General features: G+C 56.5%; 1 protein-coding gene across 1 annotated transcript in view; it reads left to right on the forward strand.

Moving 5' to 3' along the window:
• LOC139421882 (proline-serine-threonine phosphatase-interacting protein 2-like) overlaps positions 1 to 11,934 on the forward strand; it is a 28,344-nt gene extending 16,410 nt beyond the window's left edge. The window contains exons 7-15 of the mRNA XM_071173011.1: positions 304 to 402; positions 940 to 985; positions 1,121 to 1,200; positions 1,413 to 1,511; positions 1,705 to 1,801; positions 10,572 to 10,656; positions 10,843 to 10,877; positions 11,038 to 11,105; positions 11,221 to 11,934. Of these exons, the coding sequence (XP_071029112.1) occupies positions 304 to 402; positions 940 to 985; positions 1,121 to 1,200; positions 1,413 to 1,511; positions 1,705 to 1,801; positions 10,572 to 10,656; positions 10,843 to 10,877; positions 11,038 to 11,090 (594 nt within the window). The 3' untranslated portion in view covers positions 11,091 to 11,105; positions 11,221 to 11,934. The remainder of the gene's footprint in view (positions 1 to 303; positions 403 to 939; positions 986 to 1,120; positions 1,201 to 1,412; positions 1,512 to 1,704; positions 1,802 to 10,571; positions 10,657 to 10,842; positions 10,878 to 11,037; positions 11,106 to 11,220) is intronic.
• Positions 11,935 to 12,368: the final 434 nt, after the last annotated feature.

A 12,368-nucleotide genomic window follows, 5' to 3' on the forward strand; every position in this document is an offset into this window, starting at 1 on the left:
AATGCCTGCCGTTTTTCATTGGTCAGACAAAGTGGTACTGTTAGGGCTGTGCATGTTGTGCCACATTGCCATGCCAACTGCTACTGAAACATCAGGCATTTTATACACAGTGGAATGACCTCAGAGTGTTGAAAAATGCAGGTTGTGGTAGTTGAATTCAAATGCATGGGCTTCGTGTTTCATTTAGAGACTTTTATGTTAAGTGAAGACAGTATAGAGTCTAGTAGAGTCAGTAAACTATATTATCAGTTATTTCCTACCATCACCCCCCCACCCCCCCCCCCCACCCCTTCCTGTCCACAGACAAAGAAGACATATGAGCAGAAGTGTCGAGACAAAGAGGAAGCAGAACAGAACATGAACCGAAACGCCAGCACCAGCAATGTCAAGCAGCAGGAAAAGGTGAGTATTCTGAGAGACTGTGGGGGGTTGGGCAGGGGGCAGGGGGCAGGCGGCGGGGGGCAGGCGGCTGGGGGGGGGGGGGGGGTCTAGTGGTAGTGCTGCTGCCCCCGGACCACACATTGCCCCTGCAGCCATGGGTTCAGAACCAGACAGCAACACTTTCCATTCTATGACCATCTCTTTTATCTCCTCATCAATCACTTATTCACTGTGTTTGTTGATTAAAAAAAGATACATCAAAAAGAAACAGAAAGCACTAGTGACAATAAATAATGTGAGTGAGCCATGGGAATCTTTCTGAAGGAAATAGCATACCTATTTTGAGCACAGGAATCAGACCACAAAAATTAGGCCTACACTGACCACAGAAAGAACAAGGCTACCTAGTTTGTACCCTGTTTATTGAGAGGACATTTACCAATCAGACATGTGCTTTCACTCCTATATGCAGCATTGCATTGAAAGAAATACCTGAACACAAGAAAGAGTTGAATAAAGTACAGAATCAGTGATTTTTTTTCCTTCTTCATCTTTCAGCTATTGACAAAAACACAGCAAGCAAAGCAGAATGCAGAAGAAGCTGGTAACAATGACAACATATTCTCATTTGGTCTCTTAGCAACCATCAACAGGAAAACCACCATTTAGTCTAAAGATAATCAAAAATGTGCCTCTATACTATGGTCTCCCAAGATGTATTCTCTGATTTGAATCCCAGACAGGCTATACATGCACAACGTGTCTGTGCTGGGAAAAACCAGGGAGGACTGGCAGAAAGAATACATTAAAGCATGTGAGGTAAGGGCCAGAAAGCATGATGATATTTAGTTTCTTTGTTAGTTACATACTGTATTACTGATGTAGTATGTGTAACAGTTTGACTACATCCAGGTATTTGTTTCTTAGCTATATGTTGTAGAATTGGTATATATAATTTACATCCAGTTTTTTGTTTGTCAGCTATAGGTTGTATTACTGGTATATATAATATAGTGCTCTGTTACATCCAGGTATTTGAGAAGCAGGAAGTGGAGAGGATCAATACTCTAAGGAACATGGTATGGACTCACCTCAACCAGCTCTCCCAGCAGTGTGTCACCAGCGATGAGGTAAAGTGCTTCTAGGGACTCATCAATGTGCAATCTGCAATATTACTTACTGGTATTGCATTTGTATTAATGATACCCATTGATTCTCTAAGAATATAGCAAATGAAGGATTGTGGCTGTAAGTGACCATCCGTATTGCTTTGTGTTTCTATCTTGCCCGCCTGTGTGTTTCTGTCTGTGTCTATGGGTTCAGCTTCATGAGGAAGTGAGGAAGTCTCTTGAACAGTGTGACATACAGGAGGATATAGAACACTTTGTGAACCTCAGACGGACTGGGGACAAACCGCCTGGTACAGTTCTCACTCTTCACAGATCACCTTTGACAACAGACACATACAATACATTATAGGTCCTCTAAGGACCACAATGAAAATCAGACTGACTTTTTAGTGTCATCCTTGATGGCATAAATGTTGTCCTAATTTTGTTTTGTCCGGGTCCCCCTCCCTGACAGTCTAGTTGCGTATTGTAGTTGTACTGTCCTCACCCCCTGGCCTGCTCTGTCCTCACCCATCACTCCTTGGCCTGCTCTGTCCCCACCCACTGGCCTGCTCTATTCTCACCCTACACTCCCTGGCCTACTCTGTTCTCACCCCTCACTCTCTGGCCTGCTCTGTCCTCATGCCCTGTCCTGCTCTGTCTTCACCCCTCATCCCCTGCCCTGTCCTCACCCCTCACCTCTCACTCCCTGGCCTGCTTTGTCCTCACCCCCTGGCCTGCTCTGTCCTTACTTCCTGGCCTGCTCTGTCCTCACCCCTCACCCCCTGCTCTGTCCTCACCCCTCAACACCAGGCCTGCTCTGTCCTCACCCCTCATCCCCTGCTCTGTCCACATCCCTCACCTCTCACCCCCTTGCTTGCTCTGTCCTCACCCCTCATCCCCTGCTCTGTCCTTACCCCTCAACCCCAGGTCTGCTCTGTCCTCACCCCTCATCCTCTGCTCTGTCCTCATCCCTAACCTCTCACCCCCTTGCCTGCTCTGTCCTCACCCCTCACCCCCTGCCCTGCTCTGTCCTCACCCCTCACCCCCTGGCCTGCTCTGTCCTCACCCCTCACCCCCTGCTTTGTCCTCACCCCTGCCTCACCAATCACCCCCTTGCCTGCTCTGTCCTCACCCCTCAACTCCTGGCCTGCTCTGTCCTCACCCCTCACCCCCTGGCCTGCTCTGTCCTCACCCCTCACCCCCTGCTTTGTCCTCACCCCTGCTTTGTCCTCATCCCTCACCTTTCACCCCATTGCCTGCTCTGTCCTCACCCCTTACCCCTCACCCCCTGGCCTGCTCTGTCCTCACCCCTCACTCCCTGGCCTGCTCTGTCCTCAACCCCTGTCCTGCTCTGTCCTCAACCCTCATCCCCTGCTCTGTCCTCACCCCCTGGCCTGCTCTGTCCTCTTCCCTCACCTCTCACTCCCTGGCCTGCTTTGTCCTCACCCCTCACTCCCTGGCCTGCTTTGTCCTCACCCCTCACACCCTGGCCTGCTCTGTCCTCAACCCTCATCCCCTGCTTTGTCCTCACCCCTGCTCTGTCCTCATCCCTCACCTCTCACCCCCTTGCCTGCTCTGTCCTCACCCCTCATCCCCTGCTTTGGCCTCACCCCCTGGCCTGCTCTGTCCTCACCCCTCATCCCTGGCCTGCTCTGTCCTCAACCCTCAGCCCCTGGCCTGCTCTGGTCCTCACCCCCTGGCCTGCTCTGTCCTCACCCCTCATCCCCTGCGCTGTCCTCAACCCTCACCCCTGGTCTGCTCTGTCCTCACCCCCTGGTCTGCTCTGTCCTCACCCCCTGGTCTGCTCTGTCCTAACCCCCTGGCCTGCTCTGTCCTCATCCCTCACCCCTCACTCTCTGGCCTACTTTGTCCTCACCCCTCACTCCCTGGCCTGCTCTGTCCTCACCCCCTAGCCTGCTCTGTCCTCAACCCTCATCCCCTGCTCTGTCCTCACCCCCTGGCCTGCTCTGTCCTCATCCCTCACCTCTCACTCCCTGGCCTGCCTTGTCCTCACCCCTCACTCCCTGGCCTGCTTTGTCCTCACCCCTCACCCCCTGGCTTGCTCTGTCCTCACCCCTCATCCCCTGCTCTGTCCTCATCCCTCACCTCTCACCCCTTGCCTGCTCTGTCCTCACCCATCATCCACTGCTCTGTCCTCATCTTTCACTTCTCGCCCCCTTGCCTTCTCTGTCCTCACCCCTCACGTCCTGGCCTGCTCTGTCCTCACCCCTCACCTCCTGGCCTGCTCTGTCCTCATCCCCTGGCCTGCTCTGTCCTCAACCCTCACCTCCTGGCCTGCTCTGTCCTCACTCACTGGCCTGCTCTGTCCTCACCCCCTGGCCTGCTCTGTCCTTAGGCCCTGGCCTGCTCTGTCCTCACCCCCTGGCCTGCTCTGTCCTCACCCCCTGGTCTGCTCTGTCCACACCCCCTGGCCTGCTCTGTCCTCATCCCTCACCCCTCACTCCCTGGCTTGCTTTGTCCTCACTCCTCACTCCCTGGCCTGCTCTGTCCTCACCCCCTGGCCTGCTCTGTCCTCAACCCTCATCCCCTGCTCTGTCATCAACCCTCATCCCCTGCTCTGTCCTCACCCCTCACCTCTCACTCCCTGGCCTGCTTTGTCCTCACCCCTCACTCCCTGGCCTGCTCTGTCATCACCCCTCATCCCCTGCTCTGTCCTCACCCCTCAACCCCAGGCCTGCTCCTTCCTCACCCCTCAACCCCTGCTTTGTCCTCACCCCTGCTCTGTCCTCATCCCTCACCTCTCACCCCCTTGCCTGCTCTGTCCTCACCCCTCAACTCCTGACCTGCTCTGTCCTCACCCCTCACTCCCTGGCCTGCTCTGTCCTCACCCATCACCCCCAGGCCTGCTCTGCCCTCACCCCTCACCCCCTGGCCTGCTTTGTCCTCAACCCTCACCTCCTGGCCTGCTCTGTCCTCACTCACTGGCCTGTTCTGTCCTCACTCCCTGGCCTGCTCTGTCCTCACTCCCTGGCCTGCACTGTCCTCACCCTCTGGTCTGCTCTGTCCTCACCCCCTGGCCTGCTCTGTCTTCATCCCTTACCCCCAGGCCTGCTCTGTCCTCACCCCTCATCCCCTGCTTTGTCCTCACCCCTCACCCCCTGGCCTGCTCTGTCCTCACCCCTCACCCCCAGGCCTGCTCTGCCCTCACCCCTCACCCCCTGGCCTGCTCTGTCCTCACCCCTCATCCCCTGCGCTGTCCTCACTCCCTGGCCTGCTCTGTCCTCACCCCTCATCCCCTGCGCAGTCCTCACCCCCTGGCCTGCTCTGTCCTCACCCCTCATCCCCTGCGCTGTCCTCACACCTGGCCTGCTCTGTCCTCACCCCTCATTCCTGGCCTGCTCTGTCCTCAACCCTGCTCTGTCCTCATCCCTCACCTCTCACCCCCTTGCCTGCTCTGTCCTCACCCCTCATCCCCTGCTTTGTCCTCACCCCCTGGCCTGCTCTGTCCTCACCCCTCATCCCTGGCCTGCTCTGTCCTCAACCCTCAGCCCCTGGCCTGCTCTGTCCTCACCACCTGGCCTGCTCTGTCCTCACCCCCTGGTCTGCTCTGTCCTAACCCCCTGGCCTGCTCTGTCCTCATCCCTCACCCCTCACTCTCTGGCCTGCTTTTTCCTCACCCCTCACTCCCTGGCCTGCTCTGTCCTCACCCCCTAGCCTGCTCTGTCCTCAACCCTCATCCCCTGCTCTGTCCTCACCCCCTGGCCTGCTCTGTCCTCATCCCTCACCTCTCACTCCCTGGCCTGCTTTGTCCTCACCCCTCACTCTCTGGCCTGCTTTGTCCTCACCCCTCACACCCTGGCCTTCTCTGTCCTCACACCTCATCCCCTGCTTTGTCCTCACCCCTGCTCTGTCCTCATCCCTTACCTCTCACCCCCTTGCCTGCTCTGTCCTCACCCCTCATCCCCTGCTTTGTCCTCACCCCCTGGCCTGCTCTGTCCTCACCGATCATCCCCGGCGCTGTCCTCACCCCCTGGCCTGCTCTGTCCTCACCCCTCATCCCTGGCCTTCTCTGTCCTCAACCCTCACCCCCTGGCCTGCTCTGTCTTCACCCCCTGGCCTGCTCTGTCCTCACCCCTCATCCCCTGCTCTGTCCTCATCCCTCACCTCTCACCCCTTGCCTGCTCTGTCCTCACCCATCATCCACTGCTCTGTCCTCATCTTTCACTTCTCGCCCCCTTGCCTTCTCTGTCCTCACCCCTCACGTCCTGGCCTGCTCTGTCCTCAACCCTCACCTCCTGGCCTTCTCTGTCCTCACTCACTGGCCTGCTTTGTCCTCACCTCCTGGCCTGCTCTGTCCTCATCCCCTGGCCTGCTCTGTCCTCAACCCTCACCTCCTGGCCTGCTCTGTCCTCACTCACTGGCCTGCTCTGTCCTCACCCCCTGGCCTACTCTGTCCTTAGGCCCTGGCCTGCTCTGTCCTCACCCCCTGGCCTGCTTTGTCCTCACTCCCTGGTCTGCTCTGTCCACACCCCCTGGCCTGCTCTGTCCTCATCCCTCACCCCTCACTCCCTGGCTTGCTTTGTCCTCACTCCTCACTCCCTGGCCTGCTCTGTCCTCACCCCCTGGCCTGCTCTGTACTCAACCCTCATCCCCTGCTCTGTCATCAACCCTCATCCCCTGCTCTGTCCTCATCCCTCACCTCTCACTCCCTGGCCTGCTTTGTCCTCACCCCTCACTCCCTGGCCTGCTCTGTCATCACCCCTCATCCCCTGCTCTGTCCTCACCCCTCAACCCCAGGCCTGCTCTTTCCTCACCCCTCAACCCCTGCTTTGTCCTCACCCCTGCTCTGTCCTCATCCCTCACCTCTCACCCCCTTGCCTGCTCTGTCCTCACCCCTCAACCCCTGGCCTGCTCTGTCCTCACCCCTCACTCCCTGGCCTGCTCTGTCCTCACCCATCACCCCCAGGCCTGCTCTGCCCTCACCCCTCACCCCCTGGCCTGCTCTGTCCTCACCCCCTGGCCTGTTCTGTCCTCACTCCCTGGCCTGCTCTGTCCTCACTCCCTGGCCTGCTCTGTCCTCACCCTCTGGTCTGCTCTGTCCTCACCCCCTGGCCTGCTCTGTCTTCATCCCTTACCCCCAGGCCTGCTCTGCCCTCACCCCTCACCCCCTGGCCTGCTCTGTCCTCACCCCTCATCCCCTGCGCTGTCCTCACTCCCTGGCCTGCTCTGTCCTCACCCCTCATCCCCTGCGCAGTCCTCACCCCCTGGCCTGCTCTGTCCTCACCCCTCATCCCCTGCGCTGTCCTCACACCTGGCCTGCTCTGTCCTCACCCCTCATTCCTGGCCTGCTCTGTCCTCAACCCTGCTCTGTCCTCATCCCTCACCTCTCACCCCCTTGCCTGCTCTGTCCTCACCCCTCATCCCCTGCTTTGTCCTCACCCCCTGGCCTGCTCTGTCCTCACCCCTCATCCCTGGCCTGCTCTGTCCTCAACCCTCAGCCCCTGGCCTGCTCTGTCCTCACCACCTGGCCTGCTCTGTCCTCACCCCTCATCCCCTGCGCTGTCCTCAACCCTCACCCCTGGTCTGCTCTGTCCTCACCCCCTGGTCTGCTCTGTCCTCACCCCCTGGTCTGCTCTGTCCTAACCCCCTGGCCTGCTCTGTCCTCATCCCTCACCCCTCACTCTCTGGCCTGCTTTTTCCTCACCCCTCACTCCCTGGCCTGCTCTGTCCTCACCCCCTAGCCTGCTCTGTCCTCAACCCTCATCCCCTGCTCTGTCCTCACCCCCTGGCCTGCTCTGTCCTCATCCCTCACCTCTCACTCCCTGGCCTGCTTTGTCCTCACCCCTCACTCCCTGGCCTGCTTTGTCCTCACCCCTCACACCCTGGCCTGCTCTGTCCTCACCCCTGCTCTGTCCTCATCCCTTACCTCTCACCCCCTTGCCTGCTCTGTCCTCACCCCTCATCCCCTGCTTTGTCCTCACCCCCTGGCCTGCTCTGTCCTCACCGATCATCCCCGGCGCTGTCCTCACCCCCTGGCCTGCTCTGTCCTCACCCCTCATCCCTGGCCTTCTCTGTCCTCAACCCTCACCCCCTGGCCTGCTCTGTCTTCACCCCCTGGCCTGCTCTGTCCTCACCCCTCATCCCCTGCTCTGTCCTCATCCCTCACCTCTCACCCCTTGCCTGCTCTGTCCTCACCCATCATCCACTGCTCTGTCCTCATCTTTCACTTCTCGCCCCCTTGCCTTCTCTGTCCTCACCCCTCACGTCCTGGCCTGCTCTGTCCTCAACCCTCACCTCCTGGCCTTCTCTGTCCTCACTCACTGGCCTGCTTTGTCCTCACCTCCTGGCCTGCTCTGTCCTCATCCCCTGGCCTGCTCTGTCCTCAACCCTCACCTCCTGGCCTGCTCTGTCCTCACTCACTGGCCTGCTCTGTCCTCACCCCCTGGCCTACTCTGTCCTTAGGCCCTGGCCTGCTCTGTCCTCACCCCCTGGCCTGCTTTGTCCTCACTCCCTGGTCTGCTCTGTCCACACCCCCTGGCCTGCTCTGTCCTCATCCCTCACCCCTCACTCCCTGGCTTGCTTTGTCCTCACTCCTCACTCCCTGGCCTGCTCTGTCCTCACCCCCTGGCCTGCTCTGTACTCAACCCTCATCCCCTGCTCTGTCATCAACCCTCATCCCCTGCTCTGTCCTCATCCCTCACCTCTCACTCCCTGGCCTGCTTTGTCCTCACCCCTCACTCCCTGGCCTGCTCTGTCATCACCCCTCATCCCCTGCTCTGTCCTCACCCCTCAACCCCAGGCCTGCTCTTTCCTCACCCCTCAACCCCTGCTTTGTCCTCACCCCTGCTCTGTCCTCATCCCTCACCTCTCACCCCCTTGCCTGCTCTGTCCTCACCCCTCAACCCCTGGCCTGCTCTGTCCTCACCCCTCACTCCCTGGCCTGCTCTGTCCTCACCCCTCACCCCCAGGCCTGCTCTGCCCTCACCCCTCACCCCCTGGCCTGCTCTGTCCTCACCCCCTGGCCTGTTCTGTCCTCACTCCCTGGCCTGCTCTGTCCTCACTCCCTGGCCTGCTCTGTCCTCACCCTCTGGTCTGCTCTGTCCTCACCCCCTGGCCTGCTCTGTCTTCATCCCTTACCCCCAGGCCTGCTCTGCCCTCACCCCTCACCCCCTGGCCCGCTCTGTCCTCACCCCTCACCCCCAGGTTTGCTCTGCCCTCACCCCTCACCCCCTGGACTGCTCTGTCCTCACCCCTCATCCCCTGCGCTGTCCTCACCCCCTGGCCTGCTCTGTCCTCACCCCTCATCCCCTGCGCGGTCCTCACCCCCTGGCCTGCTCTGTCCTCACCCCTCATCCCCTGCGCTGTCCTCACACCTGGCCTGCTCTGTCCTCACCCCTCATTCCTGGCCTGCTCTGTCCTCAACCCTCACCCCCTGGCCTGCTCTGTCCTCACCCCCTGGCCTGCTCTGTCCTCACCCCTCATCCCCTGCTCTATCCTCATCCCTCACCTCTCACCCCCTTGCCTGCTCTGTCCTCACCCCTCATCCCCTGCTCTGTCCGCACCCCTCATCCCCTGCTCTGTCCTCACCCATCATCCACCGCTCTGTCCTCTTCCCTCACTTCTCGCCCCCTTGCCTTCTCTGTCCTCACCCCTCACGTCCTGGCCTGCTCTGTCATCACCCCTCATCCCCTGGCCTTCTCTGTCCTCACCCCTCACGTCCTGGCCTGCTCTGCCCTCACCCCTCACCCCCTGGCCTGCTCTGTCCTCACCCCTCATCCCCTGCGCTGTCCTCACCCCCTGGCCTGCTCTGTCCTCACCCCTCATCCCCTGCGCGGTCCTCACCCCCTGGCCTGCTCTGTCCTCACCCCTCATCCCCTGCGCTGTCCTCACACCTGGCCTGCTCTGTCCTCACCCCTCATTCCTGGCCTGCTCTGTCCTCAACCCTCACCCCCTGGCCTGCTCTGTCCTCACCCCCTGGCCTGCTCTGTCCTCACCCCTCATCCCCTGCTCTATCCTCACCCCTCACCTCTCACCCCCTTGCCCTCTCTGTCCTCACCCCTCATCCCCTGGCCTGCTCTGTCCTCACCCCTTATCCCCTGGCCTGCTCTGTCCTCAACCCTCACCTCCTGGCCTTCTCTGTCCTCACTCACTGGCCTGCTCTGTCCTCACCCCCTGGCCTGTTCTGTCCTCACCCCCTGGCCTGTTCTGTCCTCACTCCCTGGCCTACTCTGTCCTCACCCCCTGGTCTTCTCTGTCCTCACCCTCACCCCTCACTCCCTGGCCTGCTTTGTCCTCACCCCTCACTCCCTGGCCTGCTCTGTCCTCACCCCTCACACCCTGGCCTGCTCTGTCCTCACCCCCTGGCCTGCTCTGTCCTCACCCCTCACACCCTGGCCTGCTCTGTCCTCACACCGTGGCCTGCTCTGTCCTCACCCCTCATCCTCTGCTCTGTCCTCACCCTTCTTCCCCAGGCCTGCTCTGTCCTCACCCCTCATCCTCTGCTCTGTCCTCACCCTTCTTCCCCAGGCCTGCTCTTTCCTCATCCCTCACCTCTCACTCCCTGGCCTGCTCTGTCCTCACCCCCTGGCCTGCTCTGTCCTCACCCCCTGGCCCTGCTCTGTCCTCAACTCTCACCCCCATGGCCTGTTCCGTCCTCAACCCTCAACCCATGGCCTGCTCTGTCCTCACCCCCTGGTCTTCTCTGTCCTCAACCCCTGGTCTGCTCTGTCCTCACCCCCTGGCCTGTTCTGTCCTCACCCCCTGGCCTGTTCTGTCCTCACCCCCTGGCCTGCTCTGTCCTCACCCCCTGGCCCCTCTCTGTCCTCAACCTCACCCCCTGGCCTGTTCTGTCCTCAACCCTCACCCCCTGGCCTGGCCTGTTCTGTCCTCAACCCTCACCCCCTGGTCTGTTCTGTCCTCAACCCTCAACCCCTGGCTTGCTCTGTCCTCAACCCTCACCCCCTGGCCTGTTCTGTCCTCAAACCTCACCCCCTGGCCTGTTCTGTCCTCAACCCTCAATCCCTGGCCTGCTCTGTCCTCACCCCCTGGTCTGCTCTGTCCTCACCCCCTGGTTTGCTCTATCCTCACCCCCTGGCCTGCTCTGTCCTCACTCCTCAGCTCCTGTTCTGTATGAGAACTTCTACAGCGGTCAGAGGGTCCCCGCAGGACCACCATCCTCCAGAACGGCTCCTCCTATCACTAGGTGAGAGAGGTTTTATCAATAAAATTATTTTTCAAGCAAACCAAGAGTTGCTGAATATTGTTTCACCCTGAGAGAGGAATGACCCACACAGCAGATGAGGATCTTCACCTTACCACAAAAATCATGTTTTTCATAATTCTCATCATGTCATGTTGATTTCTATTTGGTCTGTTTTGTGAAAATCAGGAGAGGACCATTGCCTAACCCAGACAATACCGAAGGTACATGTTAAAAAACTCCAGAGATCTACAGATAGATATTATGACAGTTGTCAGATTTGATCCATCATTTTATATATTGATAAACTGTTATTTTATTTCCTTTTTAATGACAAGCCACTGTTTGTCTGTTTTATTTGTGCTTTGAATTCCTCTGCTGTAGGTGATGTGATCTACTCAACTGTAGATCCAGGCTACAGTGCTCTACAATACTAGAACATATATTCAGTGGTAAGTACTTTATTCTTCAGTATTACAGCTTTAGTCAAATGACTATTGTTATCACAATAAGTTTGAGCCTGACTAAAACCATGGGTTTATTTGTTTCTTAACTCTTTGTTTCCAGTTTTCCATGGATATTGACTGTCTGGTGGATTTACACAAATGGCTGAGTGGGGATTCCTTCATTGATGGATATGAAGAGTGGACTCTGTGACTTTGTGGTCATTCAACAGTGACACCTGACAAACCAACTACCTAAATAGGAGCAATGCTGACGTTAGTAGAGCATGTTTGATTGTGTCACCATTGTGGCTTTATAGCTGTGTTATAAACAGTAAGATGATGTTTCATTGCTCAATATATGTAAATAGGTTCCAGAATGTATGAATATACTTAGTTTTCTACAGTCTAAACCAGGAAATGTAATTAAAGCAAAAATAAAAGTCATCCCTTTATAAGTTATTAACATTTGGGACAGCAGACATTCCAAAGCATTTTGCAACTTTTCAATATAAGAGGGTTACTTTTATTTGTTGATTAATAACATGAATATTACAACAATACAGGTACATGATCTAAATGTTTTAAAGTTGTGTGATAAAGGCAAAATAACTTTAATAATTTAAGTATTTGTTGTTGAACAATAAATATGTTTGTCAGTCACTTAATTAACACATTATTCTGTACCTTTGTAGAACCTAGTTGTTTCCTGTTGTGGTCGATAATAATCTGATTGGTCTGTACTTGAACACTACATTGTGTTACTCAGGCTAGTTTCTGGTTGATGATTGCACACAGATCTTGATAAGAAAAATGAATAAAGGGCAGTTTAAGGTTGTATTAAGCATTCCCTGATTGAGAATATTCTGTAAGTGACAATTGTCATCATGGAGAGGTCAAACACACTCGTAAATTATGTTGTGAAACACTGACAGACTTTCTTGTAAAAACTCACTTCCTATTCCAGGTCTTCTATTGTCTTTTTCCCCCATACAATACAATTGAGGAACAAATGAGTGGGGGTGCACAGGAACCTGAATGGGTGTTGTACTTACTTACACCCAATATGGACGCAAAGTGTTCAGCTTGTCTGGCAAGCTCATTGAGATGGGTATTTTGCTCTTTTAAAGTGAAGATCTCTTCCTGTTTCTGCGTAGTGTGGCAGGGGAAAGATCTCAATTGCATACTCCTCTCGCGTCTTCGTCTCCTCAAAACCCATTAGAGAAGAAGGTTAAAGAGCGGAACCTCTGGCTTTCTCATCCAATGGGATTT

Source organism: Oncorhynchus clarkii, chromosome 12 (genome assembly GCF_045791955.1).
Source record: "Oncorhynchus clarkii lewisi isolate Uvic-CL-2024 chromosome 12, UVic_Ocla_1.0, whole genome shotgun sequence".
NCBI classification, from domain to species: Eukaryota; Metazoa; Chordata; class Actinopteri; order Salmoniformes; family Salmonidae; genus Oncorhynchus; species Oncorhynchus clarkii.